The sequence below is a fragment of the Sorex fumeus genome, unplaced genomic scaffold (genome assembly GCF_029834395.1).
Source record: "Sorex fumeus unplaced genomic scaffold, SorFum_2.1 ptg000122l, whole genome shotgun sequence".
In the NCBI taxonomy this organism is placed as follows: Eukaryota; Metazoa; Chordata; class Mammalia; order Eulipotyphla; family Soricidae; genus Sorex; species Sorex fumeus.
Window position 1 is genome coordinate 14,160,667 of NW_026606179.1, and position 26,097 is coordinate 14,186,763.

Genomic DNA, 26,097 nt, shown 5'->3' on the forward strand with positions numbered 1-26,097 from the left:
CAAGTATCCTCAGGGCAGGACGGTCGCGGGGACCTGCGGACGGCACTGAGGCTCGGACCAGAGGGGTGAGTGTATTTGCAAAGGGGGTCAGCCAGGAGCCCTCCAGGAAGAAGGGGCGATGCGGTGAGCCCCGGATGTCTGGAGAACCTGGGACTTGATGTCAGGAGAGGCGTCCCAGAAAGAATCAGGGGTCCCCCATCAGGATGTGGAAGGGAGGTGGGAGCAGAAGGAGGGTGCAGGGGAGACTTTGGCGGTCACCAAATGGCTGGAATCGCCCCCTTCCTCAGGGAGAGAGAGAGAAAAGGGGGACATGCAGCAGGAGCACTGAGTGTGTCTCCCCAGGGAGCCCCAAGACCTGGGGTCCTGCAGGGGGTAGAGGGGAGCGTTATGGAGATGCTGGGGATGGTGATGAGTGAAGGTGATGGCTAGTGTTGGGGGGTGGGTCCGGATTGGGGTGCACGGAGCTGGGCTGTGCAATTCACACGGGTTGCGTCTCTGCTGACCTCCTGCCCAGGTGGGGCTTTGGGGGTTTGGGGACAAAACTGGTAGCATCGAGGAAGTGGGGGGCCCAAGGAGGGGGGCTTCGGAGGCCAAGACATCCTGCAGAAGTGTGGGGCTGGGGGCTGGACAGAGGCTTGGGAAATGTCAGGGGAGGATGTCGGGGTGCTCTGCAGCTGGCGGGGATGTTGGAAGCAATTTGGGGGAAAGGTGGCCACCAAGCCTGAGGGTGTGGGAGCAGGTTTAGGGGTGTCAGATGCCGGGAGGGTCTGGGGGCCAAGTAAGGGACAGCAGCTGGGATGGGGCTATGTCGGCTTCAGCTGAAGGGACACTGGGCCTCCTTTTGGGGTGGGGTAAAGGCAGTTACTGGAGGGAAGTGTCCGGGCCCCTTCTGGGGGACAGGGGAGCTGTGTGGGGGGGGCGGTTGAGGTACGTGGAAGTCAGCTTGGGAGATGGAAGATCTAGAACAGCAAGTGTCTGCCTCCAGGGGGCCCTGGGAAGTGGGGTTCCACGGAGCCTGGGCAGGGGTGGGGAGTGTGTGAAACCATAGCAAAGGCACCAGGGCTGAGGCTGGGACAAGGAAAGTGGGCTGCTCCCCCTAAAGGAAGAGGGTCTCGCTTAGGAGGGTTCCTTCAGCATCAGCCCCCACCCCCACCCCCCGCACACACACACTGCCCGTCCGGTATCAAAACAAGTGACGTGACACGTCCAGCGTAGACCGTGCAAGCATGCGAAGCCCAAGAGAGGCGTCCGGGTGTCTGAGCTGTGGGTGGCGTCGGATCTCGGATGAGGGATGTGACCTCTGGGGCTGATCACACTTGGGGGTTCCGCCCAACCCTCAGCTGGGACAGCCACCCTGGGCCTCACCTCAGGCGGGTGATGGATGAGTGATGAGCATCCTATGGGCTGTGTGAGCTGTGAGCAAAACAGGGGCCAGAGCAATAGGACAGCAGGGAGGACGTTTGCCTTGCACACAGCTACCCCGGGTTCAATCCCCGGGACCCTATAGGGTCCCTTTAGCACCACCCAGGAGTGACCCCAGATCCAGAGTCAAGTGTAAGGCCTGAGCACTGCCAGGTGTGGCCCCTAAACAAGATAAAGATAAGGAAAAAGCAAGTTGCAGAACCAGGAGATAGGATGCCGCCAAGGGAGCTGGAGAAGCTGAGAAACTCCCCTTTCTGGGGTGCAACCAGGTGGGGGACCCAGAAACCTGATGCTGCTTCCTTGGGGACTGTGGAGCTAACCTGGTGGCCTCGGGGTGTGGGCAATGTTTGAGTCTTTCTTGGGGGGAGGGGTCACACTCAGTGATGCTCAGGGGTCTCTGCACTCAGGTGCGCGGGGGACCATATGGGATGCCGGGAATCGAACCCGGGTCAGTCGCATGCAAGGCAAATGCCCTACCCTCTGTTCTATTGCTCTGGCCCGATGCCCGAAGCTGACAGGAGCCCCCCGGAGCCTGAGCTGCTGCCGGCAGGGCCCTGCCGCGTTAGTCTGGGCTTTGGAATGTTTGAACTCTCCCCTCCTTTCACTAATCGCACTTCTGGGCTGGACAGGGAGATAGCAAAGCAGTTAAAGCACTGACCCGGGTTTGTTTCTCAGCTCTGCCTGTTGTCTACCGCCCAGCCTCTCCTGAGCACTGACCCAGGAGTTGCCCCAGAGCGCCAGTGGGTGTTACCCCAGAGCACCCACCACCACCACAACAACAATGACATCACACTCGCACCAGCATCTTCCTCACCTGGTTCCAGGCTGCTGGGGCCGGCTCACTGGTGCTCACTTCTCCTCCACCCCCAGGAATGAAGTCCGGGCCTCTTTCCTTTGTTTCCTGCCTAGCACACCCCTCCTCCCCTGTGCCCGGTTGAGGACAACAGAACAGTGACCACAGATCCATTCCCTCTCAGAGATCACCCACAGTGGATGAAACCTGAGGTAGGGGAATCCCCAATTCTGACTCTGGAGGCAGTCTGGACATCATGGACAGCTTCCTGGAGGCGGCAGCATTGGAACTGGGTCCTATAGCATAAACTATAGAGGGAGCCGGGAGCACCAGCCAGCAGGTGCTGAAACTGCAGAGGAACCTGGAATAAGGAGATCAGGCTGCGGAGAGGAGGGCACTGGACTTTGTCCCAAGGGCTCTAGGGAGCCCAGGAGGGTTAGGAGAAGGGGTGGGGTAAGGCTGAGCTTTAGCAAGGTCCTGAGAGGGAGGCTGGCGGGGCTTTAAAGAGGAGAGCGGGGAGGAGGCTGTGAAGAAAGGAGGCCAGGGCTGTGGCACGCAGCAGGGTGGTGGCGCGGACTGGGTCTCTCTGTGCCCCGTGTCTTGGTGCTTTTTTATTTTGGGGGGGCACATCCAGCGATGCTCAGGGGTTACTCCTAGCTCTGCACTCGGGGGGTCACTCCTGGCGGTGCTCAGGGAACCCTATGGGATGTCAAGGATCAAACCTGGGCTGGGGTGTGCAGGGCAAGCGCCCTCCCCGCGGTGCTATTACTCGGTCCTTCCGGCCCCCTCGAAAATAAGAACTATGTCCTTGGTGCCTGCAGAGCCTGGCCCACGGCAAACACCACGGCACTGAGTGTGTGATACAACAGACATAGCCTGAACCCCAAGAGCCTCCGGGCCAGGGGTTAGCACAGAGGTGAGAGGGTCTGGCTGGTGTTGCCCAGATTTGAGGGGCAGCACCTCATGGTCCCTCCGGCACTGATGGCTGGCTGAGAATTGCTTGTAGGGAACCCCTCAAACCTCCTGAGCACCCCTTGGGAACAACTCCCCAACTCCCCCCCCCCAAAAAAAAGAAAAGGAAAGCAAAAACACTGACTGCCCTACTATTTTGTGTTTTGTTGTTGTTGATTTTGTTTGTTTGGGGCTGAATCCTTGCTCTGTCCTCAGGGATCATTCCTGGGGATAATATGGGATGCTCTGGATCAAACCCGGGTCAGCTGCATGCAGGCAAGCATCTTACACACTGTGCTATCGCTCCAGCCCCCACCTTACTATATTGTTTTGGATTTTTGGGAGGGACCTCCCAAGCCCTGCTCAGGGCCCCCGGGGTCACTCCTGGAGTGACTCAGGCTTGTTTTCCAAGCCTTCCCAGCAGTGCTCGGGGGACCCTGTGATGCCGGGAATCGAACTCAGGGACTAGCAAGTACCATGTACGTGCTCTAGTGCCTTAAACACTTGCCTTCATTTTTCCCCCCAGGGGGCCACACCGGGTGATGCTCTGGGGTTACTGGCTCTGCATTCAGAAATTATTCCCGGTGGGGTGCTTGGGGTACCCTATGGGATGCCGGGGATCAAACCCAGGCTGGCTATGTACAAGGCAAATGCCCTCCCTGCTGAACTATTGCTCCAGCCCCCTTTCTCTTTTTCTTTTTGTTTACTGGAACCCACCCAGAGTGCTGGCCCAGGGCGGGAGTACTGTGCAGTGCCAGGGACGGAAACCTGGGCTCCTACATGCAAAACCTGTCTTCCAGCCTGTGCTGCTACTTCCCAGGCCCCTCAACCCTTTATTTAATCTATTTATTTATTTTTGCACTTTTGGGCTATACCCAGTGGTGCTCAGGGTGTACTCCTGATTCTGCCCTCAGGAGTCACTCCTGGAAGGGTTCAGGGGATCATATAGGGTGCCAGGGATTGAGTTGGATCAGCTGCGTGCAAGGCAAATGCCCTTCCCGCTGTACTACTGCCTCATTCTTTAACACTTTAAAATGCTCAGTTCAGGGGGCCGGAGAGATAGTACAGTGGGTAGGGCACTTGCCTTATACATAGCTAACCCAGATCCCATCCCCAGTATCCCATAGGGTATCCCAAGTACCACCAGGAGAAATTCGTTAGTGTAGAGCAGAAGTAACCCCTGTGAATTCCCAGGTGTGACCCCAAAACAACAAAAAGTCAGTGTTCAGCTCAGTGGGTTTGAACAATAGTACAGCTAGTATGGCACTTGCTTTGCATGCAGTCAACCTGAATTGGATCCCCAGCGTCCCATACGGTGCCCTAAACCCACCAGGGAATCAGAGCCCAGAGCCCAGAGCCAGGATCAAACCCTGAGCACCTTCATCGTTGTGGCTCTAAAGCAAAAACAAATTTAAAAGCGTTCAGTCCAGGGCCCAGAGAAATAGTATCGAGGGTCAGTCACTTGCCTTACATCCCACTAACCTTGATTTGAATCTTGGTACCTCATAGGGTTCCTCTGAGCACTCAGAGCCAGGAAGAACCCCTGAGCACCACAGGGTTTAGCCTACCTCCTACCCCACCCCCCAAAATAATGTTCAGTTCAGAGGCATCCACACTGACTCCACCATTGTCACTCTCCAGTTCCAGAATGTTCTGCCCGGGCTGGAGCAATAACACAGCAGGTAGGGCGTTTGCCTTGCATGCAGCCAACCTGGTTTTGATTCCCATCCCATATGATCCCCTGAGCACTGCCAGGAGTAATTCCTGAGTGTAAAGCCAGGAGTAACCCCTGTACATCGCCGAGTGTGACCCAAAAAGAAAAAAAAACCAGAATGTTCTGCCCTCTCAAAGGAAGGGGTCTTGCCTTAATGGTCCCCTTCTGCCCTTCCTGATTGTGGACTTCCATCCTCTGCTATGCATAGGAAGGATTCTGCAGAGAAAGGAGCAGGGTTAGGGGGCGTGAGGGCAGGGGTGGCCAGGTGACTGTGTGCGCCTGGGTCCATGCAGTCTCTGCCCCTCACAGGCTGTGCCCCCTTTTTGTTTCTTTGGCTTTTGGGCCACACCTGGTGATGCTTGAGGGTTCCTCCTGGCTCTGTACTCAGAAACCACACCTGGCAGTGCTCAGAGGACCATATGGGATGCTAGGGATCGAACCAGGCTTGGCCTTGTGCAAGGCAAATGTCCTCACTGCTGTACTATCGCTCCAGCCCCCAGGCAGTGCCCTTTTGTGGGAGGCCTAACCTCTCTATGCTGAATTCCTCATGGGACATAGGAATCTGCGAGTAGGAATATTCCAGGTCAGCAAGGAAAGAAGCAGTGAGTTTAGATTTGAGTTTGAGTTTTAGGTCACATCTGGGGTGCTCAGGGGTTACTCCTGGCTCTGCACTCAGGAATTACTGCTGGCAGTGTTCATGGGATGCTGGGGATCCAACCCCGGTCAGCTGCATCCAAAGCAAGCGCCCTCCCCGCTGGGTTATCTGGGTTTGGATGTGAACTCTACCACTGTCCTTGAATCGATGCGCAATTCAGTTGAGCCCCCACGGCCCTTCGGACTCTTCATTTCTCAGGTTGCAAACTGGGTGTCATAACAGGGTGGGGAAAGGGGCTACCCTTGCATGTGGCCGATTTGGGTTCGTTCCCGGCACCGCACAGAGTTCCCCACTAGGGGTCCCTCCTGAGCACAGAACCAGGTGCAGACCCTGAGCCCCGCCCTCCTCTGTCCCCCCAGGTCCCCAGCTGCCGACATGCCCATCCTGAAGAGTCTCGGGGTGACCGACTCGAAAGTGTCCCGGGGCGGCACCCTGCCCCTGAGGTCTTCTCGGAACCCTTTTGAAGAAGGCCCAGGGCTGGACGAAGAGGAGCCGGGGCCGCTGGGGACCCTCCCCAATGGGACCCCGTGTCGCCGCCGCGCCACCCTGGAGAAGCTGGCAGGGCTGGCGCCGTTCCGGCTGGGCTGGGGCTCTAGCCGCTGGGCGGGCAGCCCCGGGGACGGGCAGTCCCGTTCGTTCCTGGGTCGAGTGCTGGCCCCGGGGATCCGGAGGAGCTCGGCCGACTTTGGCCTCCTGGCCAGGCTCCAGGGAGCCCGCGGCCAGAGCGACGAGGACGCGGCGGGGGACGCCGCCCGGAGATTGTCCTTTCTCCGCCTGGGCCGCGGCTCCAAGCCCCGACGTGCCTCCCTGGCTGAGAGGGTGGTGCCTGCCGGGGAGGCGGCCCCTGAGCCCCCATCCAAAGTCCCAGAGCCCCCCAAGATGAAGGAACCATTGTCAGGTGAGTGGGAGCCCGGACCCAGACCTGGGGGGACATGCGGGGGCCCCAGAATGCACCCCTGACCTCAGCCCAGCTCCAGCCTCAGTTTCCCTGTTTTAGGGATCAGTGCCAGCAGCTCACCCCCCCAACCCTCAGCCCCAGCCACACCCCCTCAGCTCCAGTGTCAAGCTAATCACGCACTGGGGGCATCAGCTGCCACCCCCTCTTCACTTCTGCTTTCTTTCTTTTTCTCTTCCTTCCCTCCTTCCTTTTTTTTCTTTCTCCCTCTTCTCCCCACTCTGGTTTTTGACCACCCCAGCGATGTCCAGGGGCTACTCCTGATGTGCTCAAGAACCACACTGGATGCCAGAATTGAACCTGGTTTAGCCATGTATAAGGCCAAAGCCCTCCCTGCTGTACTAATTCTCTGACCCTCCTTTCTTTAATATAGGGGTTTTTTTTTGGGGGGGGGGGTTGGGCCACGTCCAGTGATGTTGTGAGCTTACTCCTGGCTCTGCACTCAGGAGTCACTCCTGGTGGGGTTTGGGGAACCCTAAGGGATGCGGGGATTGATTCCAGGTCAAACCCAGCGATGCTCAGGGGTTACTCCTGGTGGTGCTCATGGGACTGTATGGGATGCTGGGAATTGAACCCGGGTTGGCAGCATGCAGGGCAAACGCTCTACCCTCTGTACTATCACTTCAGCCCCCTTATTTCCACTTCGAGAAACTTCCATGAGTGTGTCCCCAAGCTCCCCCCAAAGCCAATACTGGCTTCACAGCTCCACCCCACACAATGACATCTGCCAACTGGCCCATCTCGGCCCCATCCCTCATCTGGGCATCCACCACCCCTCACTCACCTCCCAGCCCATCTCCTTGTCACATGTCCCCCAGGTCTTATCTCTCCCACACCCCCACACCCTCCACCTTCAGCCCAGTCCTGTCCATGCGAACCTCAGATCCAGACCCAGTTCTCTTTTCCATTGGCCTTCATCAGGCCGGGCGCCACCCCGAACCCCAGAACCGCTCAATCTCTTCCTCGATTCCCACCTCACTGACCTCCACTCCTCTCCACCCTGAGCCCCACCCTCATCTCCATCTCCATCCTGCCCCTCCTTGCCTGAACCCCGCACCGGCAGCACTGGACGCCCCCACCCCCAGCCGTCCTCCGATGCCCTCCACTTCCTGCCCAGAGAGGCTATTTCAGCTCCTGCTCCCTGGGGACTGGGAGGGCAGGGAGGTGAGGAGGGGGTGACAGGCCCCCGCCTTCTGGAAACGGATGGGCAGAAATAGCGCTGGCCAGGAAACCGTTTCTCTGCCAGGGAGGAAGTGGAGGGGGGGTGGAGGTGTCAGGGGTAACCCTGGGCCGCTGAGACCCTCCTTCTGCCTTCACCGCGATCCCTCCCCCCAATCTGAATTCAGGCGGGACAGATTCCCCACCCTCGAGTACCCTCACAGCCCGAAGACCCCATCCTCACTGTTGGCATGCTCTCTCCCTGCCCCCACCCGGCCCCTCCGCCCCTCCTTACCTGGTTCCAGACCTTCTCTCCCTCTCTGACCCTCCCTCGGGCCTAGGGGCAGCCCCCAACTCCCTGACCCCGGCCCTGACCCTCAGGGCTCCCTTCTTCCTCACCCCCTCTCTCCTCACCCCTCCCCTTTCACCCGATCCTACCACATCCTGTCCCCCCCATGTCCTGTCGTTCACTGCCCCCCACTGCTCCCCCTTTCCATACTTCCTCTCTTCCTCTGGCACCCCTTCTCTGACCCCGTTCTGCCTGCCCATCTCCAGTGAGGCGCACTCTTCCTGGGCACCCAGTGGCATCAATCACCGCCCCGCGTTCCCTTCCACCTCCGCCCCCTGTGACGACCCTCTTTCGCCCCCCGCAGTGCTGGAGATCCTGAGCTTGATCCAGCAGCGCGAGCTGGCGCGGGCCGACGAGCACATCCTGGAGCTGGAGGCCGAGGAGCTGGCGGCGTCGGGGGGCGGCGCGCCGGGGCCGCCGGCTGCGGCCGAGGGCGCGGGCGCGGGCCGCCGGGCGCGGGACGTGGCGCTGCTCTACGAGGCGCTGCAGCGCGAGCTGTGGGCGCTGGTGCGCGAGACGCTGGCGGGGCCCGGGCCGGGCGCGGGCGCCGGGGCGGGCGCGGTGGCGCAGCTGGGCCAGGTGCTGGTGCAGGAGGAGGCGGCCGACGGGCGTCGGGGCCCCGGGGCGGCCCGCAGGCTGCGCGCCCGCTGGGCCGAGGCGGTGGCCCGCGCCGCACGCGAGCGCCTGGAGGCGGCGGCCCCGGGGGCGCCCGGCGGGCTGGCGGCGCAGCTGGAGGCGCTGCGCGCGCGGCTGCTGGAGGACATGGGTGTGGTGCGGGGCCGCCTGGCGCCCGCCTACCCCGCCGGCCTGGGCGCCTTCGGGGTCTACCTGCGAGGCTACCACGGAGCGCTGGCCGACTGGCTCGCGGCCGCTGCCCGCCGGAGGCTGCCGCTGACCGACCGCTACGCGCTGCTGCACTGGCACAACCAGGTGTACCCCAGGTGAGCTGAGCCCCACGGAGACGGACACCCGCAGGCCCGGGCTGACGTTGCCCAGCCCAGGCTGATATTGACAAACCCAGACCCCACACAGACAATGGTAAATCACAGCGCTGTCCATTCATCGGTGCTGGAATCTTGGTCATACCGATCTCAATCAATCCGTGCCTTGCAATCAGAGAGCTGTCCAGTTTCCCAGCTCAGTGAACGAGCCTTGCTACCCCTGGGACCCACTTCCATTCCCGCTCCAGAATTTTAGCCTTGCATGAGGCCAACCCAGGTTCAATCCCCGGCATCACAAATGGCTCTCCAAGCACCACCAGGCGTAATTCCTGAGTGCAGAGTCAGGAGTAACCCCTGAGCATCTCCAGGTGTGACCCCCAAAAATATAATTTTAGCATCATCCACAATGGCTCATTTAGAACTTGAGTCCTGGCCTAGAGCACAGAGCCAGAAATACCCCTTGAGCACTGCTGAGTATGGCCCAGCATCCCTCTTCCAAGAAAGAATCTGAGTTCTGTTTTTCCAGTTTGATTCAGAGCATCATGGCCATTCACAATCACAATCACAACCATCCTGTTATTCGTGGATTGCCTAGAGCAGGCCCCAGTAACGTCTCTTCGTCCTAGCCCTGAGATTTTTTTTTTTAAAGTGCCATATTCAAGGCTCTTTCAGAGTTAGGAGAATGAGACCCTTCATTGTTACTGGTATTTGGCATATTGGGTACGCCACGGGGAGTTTGCCAGACTCTGCCATGTGGGCAGGTTACATTCGGTAGCCTGCCAGTTTGTCTAAAGTAGGAATGAGATGATAAGATGTCGCGCCACGCGCTTCCAGGAGCTGGGTTTTATAGTCTCTGAATCTTGGCCGTTGATGGGATTACACGGCGCCAGGGGGCCAATTGGTGGGTGTGACCCCCCCCCTACTGGAATTTGGAGGATCTGGGTGGAGGATCATGTATCATGGCCATTAACCCATAAGATTCCAGAATCTTAGCATTGTTATCTTTCTGGTATTAAAAAAATCTCAGCAGGGCAAGGACAATAATACAGTGGGTAGGGTGTATGCCTTGAATGCGGCCAACTGGGGTTTGATCCCTGGCATCCCATATGGTCCCCCAAGCGTCATAGTAACCCCAAATAACCAGGAGTATTTCCTGAGTGCAGAGCCAGGAGTAAGTGCTGAGCATTGCTGGGTATGATGCAAAATTTTTTTTAAAAAAAGGAAAAGAAAACTTCAGCCCCTGGCCATGGCTCAATGAGGTGCAGAACAGTGCTCTGCCTGGCAATGCCCAGCTTTGTTTAGAGTCTCTTAAACACTGGCACGAGTGACCCTCGCGTACTGAACTGGGAATATCCCTTTTAAGCAGCACAAGATGTGATCCCAACACCAAATGAGCAAAACAAAACTAAAAATGGTTCATCCCCGAAACCATCCCAAGACCTGCCAGGAATGACCTCTGATCTCAGAGCCAGGAGTAAACCCCAAGCAGAGCTGGGGATGCCCCCCAAAACAACCAAACAAACAGAAAACTAAAATCTTAGTTCCCCACTGGCAAAGTCCCTCCTCGACTTTGTGGATTTCCTAGTGCTGGAATCTCAGCCTTGGGGTCATGCGGCTAGATGTCAGCCCCCAGCATCCTCCTGGAGGGAACCGTCACTGACCTCATGTCAGCCCCTTCCCTCCATGGTCCTTTACTCCTGGGACCACCATCCCAGTGTCTTGCAATCAAAGCACCTGAGCAGCGCTGTCTCCGCATCCAGCCAAGGGGAATGCTCTTCTCACCTCTCCAGACCTCTTCTTGGATGCCCTGCATCCAAGGGCACCTCCACTGCCCATGCCTCCCGTTGCACTTTTTTTTCTTTTTGGGCCACACCCGGAGATGCTCAGGGGTTACTCCTGGCTCTGCACTCAGGAATTGCTCTTGGTGGTGCTTGGGGGACCGCATGGAATGCCGGGGATCGAACCTAGGTCAGTCGGGGATTCAACCTAGGTAGGCTGCATGCAAGGCGAATACCCTACCCACTGTGCTATCACTCCAGCACAGAATAGACAGCTTTGACAGTCCTAGAACCTTCCCAGCCAGAAAACCCCCTTGCCCCTTTGGATCCGAGATAAAATTCACACCATCAGCTCTTCCTGGTTGAGAATTGTAGCACTTTGGGGTGTATGGGGCGGGGGTGGGGGTGGGGGTTAGGCACTGGCTTTATTCGTAGCGGTGAGAGCCTGGGCAACACTGAATCGCCCAGTCCAAGAATCTGCTAACTCTGGAAGCTGTGAGTCTGGAGAGAGCCTCATGCTTAGGGCCAGAACAGAAAGAGAGTGATGGATGACCCTCTCGAGGGGGTCAGGAAGCCAGCCGCACCCAACCCGCCCGCTGGAGAGGGCCAGCGCGTTCCTCAGATGAGATCAGGATGCTGTCCCGGGCATGACGGGGACAGCAACGTTCCCCTCCTCCCCAGCTCCCATTTGGGGGGGGTTGCAGGGAGGGGTGGAGGAAGCCGTGGTGACCTGGGCTCCCAAGCTTGCAGAGTGAGGGCAGCGCTTTCACGCAGCAGATATGGAGACTGGGAGCAGGCGCTTCTGCCTAGAGCAGCTGCGGGGGGGTGGGGACAGACATTGCGTGCCAGACCATCAAGCCTGGACCTGACCCCGGGCCATCTTGCCCGGACACCATCCATCAGAGGCTGACTCAGAGAGCTGGAGCCAGGAGAGCTGCTGCCTCTTCCAGAGACTTCCTCTGAGGGATGAGCAAAACTGGAGCCTGGCCCAGATGGGCGGGGCTCCGGTTGCAACACAGGCGGTGGGCGGGGCAAACCAGCTAGCCCCGACTCCCACTGACCTCCCCGTCTCTTACCCCCACCCCATCCCTATCTCACAGGGAGGTCCTAGGGCTGGTGGACTTAGTGGCCTTGGAAAATGGCGAGCTGGGGCCCCTTCTGTCCCCTGGAACCTTGCACAGCTTAGAAGATGAATGTGTTACAGATGTTAAGGTACCTGAACTTGGCACGGGGGTGGGGTGGGGGGTGGGGCTCACCCAGGAGTGGGGGGGGGGGGGCCCGGGGGTCTTGCTGGGCTTAGGGTCCTTCCCTTTCCCCTTTCACTCTTTTCAATTCCCCTTTGTATTTTTTCTGAGTTTTTTTTTTTAATTTGGGGGTGTGGGTGTGGATTTGAACCACACTTGGTAGCGCCCAAGCGTCATTCCTGAATCTGTGCTTAGGAGTCACCCCTGGAAATGCTCAGGGTTTGAACCTGGGTTGCCTGCATCTAGGACAAGTCAAGTCTCTAGCCCCTCCATTTATTTATTTATTTATTTATTTATTTATGCTTTTTGGGTCACATCCGGCGATGCCCAGGGGTTACTCCTGGCTCATGCACTCAGGAGTTACTCCTGGCGGTGCTTGGGGGACCAAATGGGATGCTGGGAATCAAACCTGGGTCGGCCATGTGCACGGCAAAAGCTCTCCTCGCTGTGCTATTGCTCCAATTCTCTGGCCCTTATTTCTGAGTTCTGTCCAAAAGACACTGAAATGAGGGAGACATAGCTCAATGGGCTGGAGCCCTTGCTCTGCCTGTGGACACCCCGCATTCAATCACCAGCATCTCATGATCCCCTGGTGTGGCCCCAAAGCAAAAACCAACCAAAGATGTGGAGAGACACTAGGTACAAGTGCAGTGCGTTCAGCCATCTCAGATCAGAGCCAGGTCAGAGAGATAAGGTCAGACAGTTGCCTTGAGTACAGCTGAGCGGGGTTCAGTCCCTGCCACCCTGTATGGTCTCCCAAGCCCCTCCAGCAGTGATCGCGAGCACAGAGCCAGGAGTAAGCCCTGAGCACAGGCCTCCCCCTCCCAACCACAATAACAATAAGCAAACAAACAAATCAAATTAGAGATCATAACAAGCCAGCAATTTAGCTCCAGCTCAAATATCACACCAAAAGGTGCCAGGGCCAGCAGGAAGCGAATGACTGATGGAGCACAGGTTCTCAGCAGGACTGCGTGCCAGCCTGCCCCGGCCTCCTAGGTCGGAATGGTTACCAGGCTGGGATGCGTGTGTGCATTCAGGAGCACCATGTTTGATCTCCAGCACACCTGGTCTCCTGAGCACTGCTGGGAGTGACCACTGAGAGTGGCACAAACAACAACAACAACAAAAGTCAGCACCAGGCCAGAGAGATAGCACAGAGGTCAAGGTACCTGCCCTGCACCCCGCACTCCCACCTCAGCCCCCCGTGTCTCACATGGTCCCTGGAGCACTGCCTGGAGTCACTCCTGAGCTCAGAGCCTGGAATAGTCCCCCCCCCACTGAGTACCACCAGGCATGGTCCCTCCAGCCCCCCCAAAAGGAGGTAGCTTCAACCTACAGACTTAGAGGATGAGGGACATGACTTGGGGTGCCAGCCTTACCCATGCCAGGCTCTGGGCTCCATCCTCACAAGTGTCAGAAAGCAAAAATAGAGTCCAGGCTGAGGGTATAGTGGGTGAGGCATGCAACTGACCTGGGTTCGATCCCCAACATTCCAGATGGTCTCTGGAGCACCACCAGGAGTGATCCCTGAGCACAGAGCCAGGAGTCAGCTCTGAACACCCCTGGGTGTTACCCCCAAACCACGCCAATCTAAAGCTCCCCCTCAGAGCCTGTGGCCAGAAGGGATTGGTGGGAAGTTTCTGATCTAGCCAAGCTATGGGTGCAGAGGGCCTGGAGGGAGGAAGTGAGGTGCTCCCCGACACCCCCCCCTCAACCCCGCCCCTGCAGGCTCAGACACGGGCAGCACTGCTTCGGGAGCTACAGGAGGATGAGGAACATTGGGGTGCCCTGGAGGAGAGGCCCAGCAGCCTGGCACAGGATGTGTGTGAGGTAGGTATGCCCCTCCATCCCGGGGAGGAAGGGGAAGGGCCAGGGCGAGGACCCCACCTCTCACTTCTTCTCTTGTCCCCCCCCACCTGCCCCCTGCAGCTGCTGGAGGAGCACACAGAGCGAGCACCCCGCATCAGCAAGGAGTTCGGGGAGCGAATGGCTCACTGCTGCTTGGGGGGCCTGGCCGAGTTCCTGCAGAGGTGCGAAAGGAGCCAACAGAGAAGCGAGATCACAAAGGGGAGGGCCCTCCTTGAAGGGGGTCCCTGCAAGGACCCCTCCACCAGAGGGTGACCCTCCTTTCTTGCCCCCAGCTTCCAGCAGCGCGTGGAGAGGTTCCATGAGAACCCAGTAGTGCGAGAGCTGCCCCCCGATGTCTATGTCAGCCGGACCATCGCCCTGGTCAACTGTGGGCCCCCCCTGAGGTGAGCATGCCCCACCTCGTGCCGGGAGGATCAGGCTTGAGTGACCAGTTGGATCAGGATGCTTAGATCCTGGGGCGGGGACCCATGAGTTCCAGAAAGAACACCTGGGACAGCAGCCCCAGGGACTCAGCTTTGACTTCGTAAGGGTCTTTTTATTTTTTTTTTTCTTTTTGGGTCACATCCAGCAATGCACAGGGGTTACCCCTGCACTCAGGAATACTTTCTGGTGGTGCTAGGAGAACCATATGGGATGCTGGGAATTGAACCTGATCAGCCGCATGCGAGGCATAGGCCCTACCTGCTGTGCTATCGCTCCAGCCCCTTGTAAGGGGTCTTTTAAAAAATCTGACTTCCCTATTTCATTAGCCTATAAAGTGGGCAGAGGGCCTAGGAAATGGCAGGGCTCGGACCCTCACATGGGCAAGTATGCGCTCACTTGAGTCCCAGGGCTGGAGCGACAGTACAGTGGGAAGGGCATTTGCCTTGCATGCTGCCAACCCCAGTTCAATCCCCGGTGTCCCATAGGGTCCCCTGGGCACAGCCAGGAGTGATTTCTGAGCCAGGAGTGATTTCTGAGTGCTCAGTAACCCCTGAGCATCACCGGGTCTGGTCTGACCTAAAACCAAATTGACTACTTGAGTCCCAGCCCCAACCTGAAGAACTGATAACCAGCTCGGTCAGCTCAGGGGCGACGCCTGGCAGTGCTCTGGGGCCAATCCAGCTCTGGGCTTTGGGGCGTGCAATGCCGGGGCCCAGACTAGGCCTCCTGCAAGAGCAGCAGGCCCTCCAGGGTGTCGAGCCCTTCCCAGCATCTTGATTTATTTTTGTTTTAGTTTTGATTTGGGGGCTGCACCCACACCCAGCAGTGTTCAAGGCTTACTCCTGGCTCTGTGCTCAGGAGCGACCCCTGGTGGTACTCAGCGGACTGTGTGTGGTGGCTGGGATACAAACTGGTCTGTGTTCAAGACGAACACAGGCCTTAATTTCTTTATTATCTCTAGGCACCTGGACCCCCAGTTTTTGGTGGGAGCCACACCCTGATCAGGGTTTACTTCTGGGTCTGAACCCAGGGATCACTCCTGGTGGGACTTGGGTGACCCTATAGAGTGCTGGGCATCAGACCTGGTCAGCTGTGGTACCTACATGCTATACAATATCCCCAATAATGTGGCCCCTGCTTATTTTTTTAATTTAAAAAAATTTTAGGGGGCTGGAGCGATAGTATAGCAAGTAGGGTATTTGCCTTTGCATGCGGCCGACCTGGGTTCAATTCCCGTCATCCCATATGCTCCTCCAAGTAGCATCAGGAGTAATTCCTGAGTGCAGAGCCAGAAGTAACCCCTAACATCGCTGAGTGTAACTCCCCCCCCAAAATTTAATTGAATCACAGTGAACTACACAGTTACAAAGTTTTTCATGATTGGGTTTCAGTCATACAATGTTTCAACACCCATCACTCCACCAGTGTACATTTCCCACCACCAATGTCCCCAGTTTCCCTCCCCATGGTCCCTGTTTTTTAGTGCATGAGTTAGAAGGTGAGGGGCTGGAGCGGTAGTACAGCAGGTTGTGTCTTTGCCAACCTGGATTTGATCCCTGACATACCATGTGGTCCCCTGAGCCCTGCTAGGAATGATTCCTGAGTGCAGAGCCAGGACTAACCCTTGAGCATTGCCGGGTATGGCTGAAAAACAAAACAACAACAGCAAAAGAGGTAGAAGGTTACACAACAGTCTCTCCCTTGTCATCTTGGGGCAAACCCTGCTGGTCATGGACATCCCACATTCTGTTTTCTCCTCTGACCCTGCTGCACCCTCAGAGGTGCTCTTACTTCCGTCTGGCCTCATGCATGGGGGGGGGCACCAACTCTGTGGAGCAAACCCTGCCCCACTTTCCTTGTCCGTGAGCTGGGGGGGTCCGGAGGGACAGACACCCTGAGGGGTGCCTGGCTTGGGGGATCATGTACCAAGCTACCCCCATGAACCCTCGGAGGGGCAACGGGCTGAGATGTTGCAGTTCCTTGACGCTGTTCCCACGAATCTCCCGCAGAGCTCTGGCGGAGCGCCTGGCTCGGGTGGGGCCCCCTGAAAGTGAGCCAGCCCGGGAAGCCGCCGCCAGCGCTCTGGACCGTGTCACCCGCCTCTGCCACCGCGTCCTGGCTGACCTGCTCTTCCAGGAGCTGCAGGTGTGTGCTGGGGAGGGGGGTGCAGGGCCGGGACAGCTGGACATGGGGGGGCCTGGGCTGGGCTGGGCCCCCCCCGCCCCCAATCCCTTTGAGCCTGCGGCTCAGTGTTTTGGAAACTAATGTGCAGGAGCAGGTAATGGCTGTGTCTGCTTGCTGGGGGTGCAGGAAAGAAGAGGTGGCAGGAATTGGTCTGGAGGGGGCACAGAGATGAGGAGGACAGGAGGAGACCTGGAGGGTCGGACCAAGACTCCCCATATTGAGAGTCCCCCAAATCCATGTCCATGTCCCCCAGACTTGGAGCCTCCTGCCCTCCTTTCTCTGGGATTCTGTAGACACTGCCAAAGTTAGGGAGTCTGTGTATGGGGGAACAACACCCCAAGAGGAAGAGCCCCCCAGGTTTGCCCCACTCTGCCCCTCCCTTCTCTGACCCCTACCTCAAATCAACCAGCCTCATGACCGTTACCTCCCTTTTATGGAGAAACCCAAGCAGTGTTTGGGGTTGCTCCCACATGGTGGGGGGGGCACTTCTGGGGCTACTGGAAAGACCGTGCAGTGCCCAGGATGGTAACTGGGGCTCCCGCAGGCAGCTCTGCGCCCCAGCCCTTTGAGCCACTCGCTGGGCCTTTGTACCTGGGGCCGAGGAAGGGCTTCCTCAGTGGGGACCTCCATATTCTACCAATGCAGCGCTCATGCGGATTCGGGGAAACCTTCCGTGCCCGCCTGCTCCACACAGAATTCTCCACATCCTCTCCTGAACCCGACTGTCTGCCCTTGTTTGTGGTATCTTTTTTTTGTTTGTTTGTATCTGAGTCATCCCTGGCAATGCTCAGGGGTTACTCCTGATTCTGCACTCAGTAATTACTCCTATTGTTGCTCGGGGGACTATATGGGATGCTGGGGATCGAACCCAGGCCGGCTGTGTGCAAGGCAAATGCCCTTCCTGCTACACTATTGCTCCAGCCCCTGAAGTGTCTTTTTTTTAATTTTTTTTTTGCTTTTTGGGTCACACCCAGCAATGCACAGGGGTTACTCCTGGCTCTGCACTCAGGAGTTACTCCTGGCGGTGTTCAGGGGACCATATGGGACACTGGGAGTCGAACCCAGATCGGCCGCGTGCAAGGCAAACGCCCTACCCGCTGTGCTATCTCTCCAGCCCTGAAGTGTCTTTTGAGGGTCTCTCCAGCCCCTGGAATTCTCAGAAGCCCAGAGACCACCCCCAGCAACAGTGTCTCCTGGCCTGGCAGTACTGGGGATGGATCTCGAAATCTGAAGCATGCAAGAGAGCATGAACCCTTCTCCTGTTTACACTTGCCTCTGGGCTCTCCCCTTTTAAATTTTAGCTCTTTCTTTTTGAGGGGGTATACTGCCACACCCAGCAATGCTCAGGGGCTAATCCTGACTCTGTGCCCAGGAGTGAGCTATGATGGTGCTGGGGGACCAGCCATGGTGCCAGAAATTGAACCAGAGTCAGTCCTGGGCAAAACCAGTGCCTGATCCCCTGTACTATTTCTCCGGATCTCCCGTTTTAAAACCTGTCTGTTCCCATTCCCAATGATATACTCCTGGCGGTGCTCAGGGGATCATATAGGATGCCGGGGATCGAACCGAGATCAGCCCCATTGTACTATTGCTTCGGCCCCGAGACCACTCAGTTCTGAATCGACCAGCTGAATTCTCTGCTCACACCCTCCCAGCCCTAACTCTCCTATCTCAGTAAAGTACCTCGCCCTCTCCTGCTCAGAGCTGGCCACGTGCTCCAGGGTCCTCAGGACAAAGGGGGAGCAAGTCACAGTGCACCCCACTGTCCCATTTCGCCACTGCAATCTGCCCATCTGGCTTCAGTGGTGCTCAGGGCTTCGCCAGCCCCTCAATCCCTGACAGGGACTTGAGCTAGGATTAATGCTCAGCTGCCACTATCTTGAAACTCCTAATAATTTGTGGCGGGGGGAGGGCGGGCGTCCAGGACATGGCTCAGAGGACTGGGATGCCGCCTTACATGCAGGAACCTGGGGTTGGTTCCTAGGACTGAATGGTTCCTTCCCCCTCCAGCCCCCAGCAGCTACCGGAGGAGCAAACCCTGAGCACAGAGCCAGGAGTAGCCCCTGAACACAGCTGGTGTGACTCTAAAAACTAAAGCAAGACTTTCTGGACAAGGGTCCCCTATGGGGATGGTGTGGTGCGCTCAGAGGCTCAGGGACTATTTTATGCTCTGTGCTCCAGGGTGACCCCTGGCGGTACTCCACGGAACAGAAGTGGTGCTGGAAATTGAATCAGGGTCAGCCGCAAGGGGTCAGCTGCAAGACAAGCACCTGTACTAAGTTCCAGTCTCCTGCTCCCCGTTTTCAAGTTGGTCCCAGAAAATTCTACAGATGGCCTTGTCCCCTTGCTGACCTTCCTGGTCGTCTGGCTGAGGCTCTGAAATGGAAACCTTACTTTCTCTGGCCCCTCTGTTTGGGTCAGTTCTGGGCCAGCACTTTTCCAGGAAGCCCTCTTCCAGGAAGCCCCCCCCTTTATTGGGGGGGGGGGTTCGGGCACACCTGAGAATTATTTCTCACTCTGAACTCAGGAATTAGTCCTGGCAGTGCTCACGGCCTATAAGGGATGTCAGGGATTGAATCCGGGTGGACTCCATGCAAGGGCAAGCGCCCTTCCCGCTGTACCATCTCCCCGGGCCCCAGAAAACCTTCCTGACGCCTCTGTCCTGTCCCCTACCCGTGCCCACTCTGGACAGCCGCTCTGGAGGGCAGCCCGTTTCCTCCTTTCTGGAGTGCGGGTGTTATGACCAACACCCCCCCCCCCCCCCCACAAACACACATTCCCTCTCTCCCAGCCGCACTTCAGCAAGCTGATGCGCCGGAAGTGGCTGAGCAGCACCGAGGCCCTGGACGGCATCGTGGGCACGCTGGGCGCGCAGGCCCTAGCCTTGCGCCGGATGCAGGATGAACCTTACCAGGTGCGCCCCCTTGGAAAAGGGAAGGGTGGGCTGGACAGGGAAACTCCCAGTGGGAAAGCTAGGTGCCACGTGCGTGTGGGGGTGCAGAAAGGCGTCTCCGGGGGACCTGGAAGGCAGCTAGTCAAAACGCAAACCCAGCCTGGGCCTGAGTTCTGAGAATGGGGCCGGGGTTATAGAGGTTTGCTGGGCGGGGGGGGGGGGGGGGAGAGGGGGGGATTAAAGTGGGGGAGATGGGAAAGGGGGTGATAAGCACAGCGGGTAGGGTGTTTGGGTGTTTGCCTTGCACGCAGCCGACCCGGGCTCGATTCCCAGCATTCCATAGGGTTCCCCCCCCCCCCCCCCCCCCCCGCGCCCCCAGGACCGCCAGGAATAATTCCTGAGTGCAAGAGCCAGGAGTAACCCCTGTGTATCGCCGGGTGTGACCCAAAAAGCAAAAAAAAAAAAAAGTGGGGGGCAGGTAGGCATCATCAGGGCAGGGCGGGGGCGGGGCGCGGAGGAGAAAAGGGGCTGTGGGGGAGGCGGGGGAGTCCCGGGCGAGCGGCCCACAGTCCAACTTCGCGCCCTTTCCCCGTCCCCAGGCGCTGGTGGCTGAACTGCACCGGCGCGCGCTGGTGGAGTACGTGCGGCCGCTGCTCCGCGGGCGCCTGCGCTGCCGCTCGGCCCGCACCCGCAGCCGCGTGGCCGGGAAGCTCCGCGAGGACGCGGCGCAGCTGCAGAGGCTCTTCCGGAGGCTGGTGAGTGCGCGCGGGGCGCTCTCCCCGGCAGACGTGGGGTGTCCCTCTCCGACCCTGCCCCCGAGCACGCGCGGATCCACGGGGGCGGGGCTCCATCCCACCCCAATCCATCCCCGGGTTGTCCTGGGCTGCTGGCGGAGGCGAGTCGGCGTGCTGGTCCCTTGGGATTTAACGAGCTAGGCTCTGGGCCCCACCTGGCACCGGGAGAGCGCTCGGGAGCACCGACGCAGATCCGAGGCGCGGACCCATCACTGAGCGTTATCTGTGCCAAGCTGAGGGCCTGGAGGCCGGGCAACTCCTTCAGTCCTAGGCCAGGAGTTTCTGGTTTGAGTTCTTGGAATGTTTTCAGGTCTCGTTTTGGGGTGTGTGTGTGTGGGGGGGGGTAATTACTTGTAGATTCATATATATATATATATATATATATAAGAAAGAACTCAGAGGGGCCGGAGAGATAGAACTGGGTTTGAGGCGCTACTCACCTTGCACATGGGGACCTGGGTTAGATCCCTCATCCCACGATTCCCCACATACACCCAGAGATCCTGAGCAGAACCAGCAGGTAAATCCTGAGCACCATAGTAGGTGACCCCAAAAGGGGGAGTAAGAGAGGAGAGAGGAAGGGGGGGGGGGAATGAAGGAGCTTTGACCCTCCTAGTGAAAGGGGTTTGCAAACTGGGTTTTGAGGGTGTCCCTGAGCCCCAAGTTATCCCAGAGCTAGTAGATGGTATTATGGATTCTCCCCTCCCCCCGCAAAACTCCAAAGTTTCCAGGGCTCAGCTATGGACACAGGCCGGGAGGCGCGCGCTGGGGGGTGGGGGGATGCAGCCGGGAAGGTCAGCCCGCAGGTCCTATCTCGCCAGGAGTCCCAGGCCACGTGGCTGGACGCTGTGGTGCCCCACCTTGCCGAGGTCCTGCAGCTTGAAGATACGCCGAGCATCCAGGTGGAGGTGGGGGTGTTGGTGCGGGATTACCCAGACATCAGGTGAGAAGCGCCCGGCCCCCGCCCTCTCGCCGCCCGCGGTCTCGGGAGGGCCCTGGCATCCGTCTCGGCGTTTCCTGCCCTCTGGGCGCGGGCGGGAGGCGGCGTGTCTGATGACCGTTTCCTGCGGGAACCTGGGCATTATTAATACGATTTCCCTCCTTCTCCCGCCGCCGCCGCCACCAGGGCTCGCAAACAAACAGAGTGTCAGTCACAGGAAGCCCAGGGCAGGGGGCCGCTGGCCGCCCGGCGGCAGGAAGGGCCGGCCCTGCAGGGGAGCCGCGGGGGCGCGGACACGCACGGGCGCGCACACGCACGGGACCGCGCGGGCGCGGGCCGCCCCCTGGGGCACCGTTTCCTTTCTGGGGGGTAGGGGGACCCGCCCCGAGCCTAAGTTTTCTTCTTCGGGCTCACCGGACTTTTCAGAGAATTGTGATGGGATTCCTGGTCCTCATCAAGGACGAGAGGGAGTTACCGTATTTCAACGTGTAATTGCGACGAAGGGGGGGGGGTATTCTCAAACGCCCGCAGGCGCCCTTTTATTTATTTATTTTTTTTAAGCTTCACAAAACGATAGCATCCCACTTTTGGCCCCAAGTCCCCCCAAAAAATTGGTACAAAATATGTGACCATTAGACTTGCTCTTCAAGCCAGTGTTTTTCCTAAACGCGTATCTTATTTGCTTGCTTCTTTGCTGGCTTATTTCCATTCTGGAGAAGCAGGTGTTTTCTCTTAAACACATTCTTTCCCCCCCTTCTCTCCTCTCACATCTTTCCTTAATTTTCAGTTCCCAGTCCTCAGCTTTCTCTGACAACTTTTTTTTTTTCTTGCTTTTTGGGTCACACCCGGCGATGCACAGGGATTACTCCTGGCTCTTCACTCAGGAATTACTCCTGGCAGTGCTTGGGGAACCATATGGGATGCTGGGAATCGAACCCGGGTCGGCCACGTGCAAGGCAAATGCCCAACCTGCTGTGCTATCGCTCTAGCTCCTTCTCTGACAACTTTCTAAGCAAGTTTAGTTAAATAAAAACTATCTTGCTTCATACACACAAACGCTCACACACAAACACACGCCTATTATGCTGTGAAATACGGCAGTGTCAGCGCCCCCCCCGCCCCCCCCATAAATTTTTGTTTCTGGTGGTGGGTGGAGGGGACACTTGGGGGCTGTACAAGAACTAACAGTACAGACTCTGGCTCACTGGAAAACAATCTCCTATGTTCTATCTAATCTTTGGGGCATGGGCTGGGGAGAAGCCATACCTGGCAGTACTCAAGAATCGTTCCTGGTGTGGCTCAGGGGACCCTATGGGGTGCGGGGGCTTAAACCTGGGTCGACTCTGTGCAAGGCAAGTACTTTACTGGCTACACCATCTGTCCGGCCCCAATAAAAAGCGGTTTTAGAACATCTGTGCAAGGCAAAGGTACCCTCCTCAAAGGCTAAGTGCGTGATGCAGAAGGTCTGGGTTCAGACTCCCCATCCTTCCCACATAGCTTGGAGAGATCCCTGAGCACAGACCAGGTAGCCCCAAACAGAAAACATGCATCACTGTGGGCGATGAGTAGGAATGAAGTTACAAGTGACCAGACTGAAACTTGGTTTCCCACAGTATGTGGGTGCACCTGACCCCCACCCCAAGCCACCCAGTCACCCACAGATAGGGACAGGTGAGGCACGGGATTCTACACCAGATACAAGGATGAAAGGTTGGTTTGAGTTTCTGCTCGTGTCCTTGGGTGAGTGGCGGGAGGGTGTCCCAGCATTGTGACTGGAGACTGGGGGGGTTTTGTATTGGGGGGCCACACTCAAGTGATGTTGAGGGTTACTCCTGGCTCAGCACTCAGGAATCACTCCTGGCAGAGCTCAGGGAATCCTGTGGGAGGCCAGGGATCAAACCTGGGTCAGCCACGTGCAAGGCAAGCTCCTTCTCTGCTGTGCCATCGCTCCAGTCCTGGACGGGGGTCAGGGAGGTGGAGGGGTCTAAAGTTGGGGTTTTAAGAAGTCTCAAGCTGGCCTGGCAGGAGGTGGACGATACTGACTGTGGCAGCTGCGTTTCCGAGTTCTCTGACAGAAGGTTCTTGAGACACTTTAGGTGTGTTCTGGGGCTTTGGAGGCCCAAACCCGGGATGTAACCAGGTGATGTGGCTGAGCTGGGGTGGGTAGAGGCAGGTGGAGTGAGGACACAGAATTGTTTGAAAGGAAGATTTGGGGGCTGGAGAGAGAGTACAGGGGTAAGGTACTTGCCTAGTACACAGCTGGCCCTGGTTCCATCCCTAGTTCATATATGGTTCCCCAGTCACCACTGGGAATGATCCCTGAGCACAGAACCAGGAGTAGTAGCCCCTGACTACCATCAGGTGTGTTCCCAAAGCCATCCACAAAAAAAGGTGGGTGAGGACCAGAGTGGTAGTACAACAGGTAAGGCATTTGCCTTGCACATGGTCAACTTGTGTTCAATTCCCTGCATCCCATAGAGTCCCCCAAGTACCCCCAGGAGTGATTCCTGAATGTAGAACCAGGAGGAACCCCTGAGCATCGCCGGGTGTGACCCAAAAAGCCAACAACAAAATACTAGAGGAGAGGGCATCTGCCTTGCACATAGTCAACCGGGTTTGATCCCTGGCCTCCTACAGGGTATTCCCCAAGTGCCTTGGAAATGATCCCTGAGCACAGAGCCAGGAGTCAGCCTTGAGTATCTCTGGGTGTGGCCCCAAAACAAACAAAAATCCTGAAGGTGGGGTGAGAGTGGGCTCCAGGTCACACCTGAAGTGAGTTGTGGCTCAGGAATGCAGGATTTGAAGCAGGAGCAGAAACGGATATGGGAGAAGGTGCTGGGTGGCAGCACGTGGGGAACAGAGTCAATTCTACATCCCCTGCTTGCGGATCGAGTGAGAGTCCCCTGGTGACACCTAACCGGGGAATAGGTGGTTCTGGGAATTGGGGGGAGAGACATGGGACACGTGAGGGAAGGCTGCTACGGGTATGGGTGCCGGAAGGGGCTGGCGCAGGGTCCAGCTTTAGGCTGATACTTTAGAACCGCATTGGGGGGTGGGGATGGGGCTCCCAGGCTCCGGCCAGATGAGGGGAGCCCTGGGAACGGGGGAACATGTGGGGTATTGGAATGTGAGGCTGCTTGTGTGTCTGGAGAGAGGCTGATAGGAAGGGAGATCTGGGGGGCAGGTAAGAGCATTGTGGGGTGCAGGTGTTGGGTAGAGTGAGCAGGAAGTTGCGGAGCTCCTAGGTGGGTTCTGGGACCACTGGAGGGCTGGCAGGGGGCCCCCATGTCCCTTCTCTTTCTCTACCCCCAGGCGGAAGCACGTGGCCGCCCTCCTGGACATCCGGGGCCTGCGGAACACGGCGGCGCGGCACGAGATCCTGGCGGTAGCTCGGGACCTGGAGCTGTCCGAAGGGGGCACGCCGTGTCCCCCCCAAGACCGGGCCTTCTTTGCCGACATCCCAGTGCCCCGACCCCCCTTCTGCCTCAGTCTCCCCCTTTTCCTGGGCCGTATCCCCCTCTCGCGGCTCCCTCGGCCTGACCTGGCCTGTCTGCCCCGGCGCCGGCCTCCCTCTCCCACCCGGTCGCGGTCCCAGCGCTGAGACGCCCCCGGCTCTCTGCCTCCGTGCCCCCCATCTTTGCTGCTGACACCCTGTCCTCTGTAGGGTGACCGCCCCCCCTCCGACTCCTAACTCCCCTGTCTGGGTCCTCAGAGCCTGGGCAGGCAAAGATCCAACTCCAGGATCCAGAGAAAGCTGGGCCCTTCCCAAGGCCGCATTCCCAGCAGCCTCCCCAGCGCGGCGTGTGGCGGTGACCTTCTGGAAGGTTCTACAGAAATATCCCAGGCCCCCCTTTCCCCTCACCTCAAGGTCTGGCCCCCATCCAATGTGTTAAGGACTGTCGATTCTTAGAATAAAGAGGTTCCTATTTAACTCAAGGAAGGGCTGAGTCCCCAGTGTGTGGGGGGAGGAAGAACGGGGGGCAGGGCCCAGGGCCAAGGGCTTCTCATACGCCCAGGGCTGGGCCACGCTCCAACTCGTGGCCATGCTGTGGAACCTCAGCACCCCGAGCCGTCGAGCCCTCCCCGTAGCCCCCCACCCCCCCGCATGTTCCAAAGTTGCATGACCTGCCACCAGCTGTCCCTCAGCTGTTCCAAGCCATAGTCCCCCTCCCCCGCCTTTTGTCAATCTCCTCCCAGGGCCAGTGGTGGCCGTGGGGTCCACCCTCCCATCATCCATCCTTGGCCGGGAATCGTGTCAAGAGAGGAAGGAGGTGGGGGGCAGGGCAGGCGGATTCCAGGGTGCCCTCCTGGGTTGCAGCAGGAAGATCTCAGGGTGGGAAAAATTCCAGCCTCTCACCCGCAGCCCCACAGGCTCCAGGTCCTCAGGGAGCCCTGGAGGTCGCCTTGCAGCTGACCCCTGTCCCTCCGGCCTGCTGGACAGTCTGTGATGAATGCTTCCTGGCCAGGGGGTGGGGGTGGGGGTGTCTTATTTTTTATTTATTTTTTCTGAGAAATCGGAAGGAGGAGGTAGGTCGGGTGGGGATGGGGTTGGAACCTCACACATCTGAGCTCCTGGGGGTGTTGGGGACCCCCCAGACACTGTGGGCAGTAAGTAGCCTTGTCCGGGAGATAACCCCGGAGAGAGACCCTCCTCACTTATTTTTTTTTCCCCCTTTGGTTTTTTGGGGTCACACCCAGCAGTGTTCAGGGATTACTCATGGCTCTGCACTCAAATCATTCCTGGTGTGCTCAGGGGACTGTTTGGGATGCCGGGGATCAAACTTGGGTCAGCCACATGCAAGGCAAATGCCCCTCCCCCCGTACTATCCATCTGCCCCCTCCCTCATTTTTTTCTTTCTTTCTTTCTTTTTTTTGCTTTTTGGGTCACACCCGGCGATGCACAGGGGTTACTCCTGGCGGTGCTCGGGGGACCCTATGGGATGCTGGGAATCGAACCTGGCTCGTTGCGTGCAAGGCAAATGCCCTACCCGCTGTGCTATTACTCCAGCCCCCTTCCCTCCTGATTTCTGT

At 58.1% G+C, this 26,097-nt stretch overlaps 1 protein-coding gene across 1 annotated transcript; it reads left to right on the plus strand.

The window, feature by feature from the left end:
• The first annotated feature begins 15 nt into the window (after positions 1-15).
• Positions 16-24,699, plus strand: EXOC3L2 (exocyst complex component 3 like 2). The gene is made up of 12 exons (XM_056135504.1): positions 16-65; positions 5,895-6,433; positions 8,302-8,938; positions 11,817-11,928; positions 13,692-13,793; positions 13,893-13,993; positions 14,105-14,215; positions 16,265-16,400; positions 19,231-19,353; positions 19,932-20,087; positions 20,948-21,069; positions 24,379-24,699. The coding sequence occupies exons 2-12, from the start codon at positions 5,911-5,913 to the stop codon at positions 24,665-24,667; spliced, it is 2,412 nt and encodes an 803-aa protein (XP_055991479.1). The 5' UTR covers positions 16-65; positions 5,895-5,910; the 3' UTR covers positions 24,668-24,699.
• Positions 24,700-26,097: the final 1,398 nt, after the last annotated feature.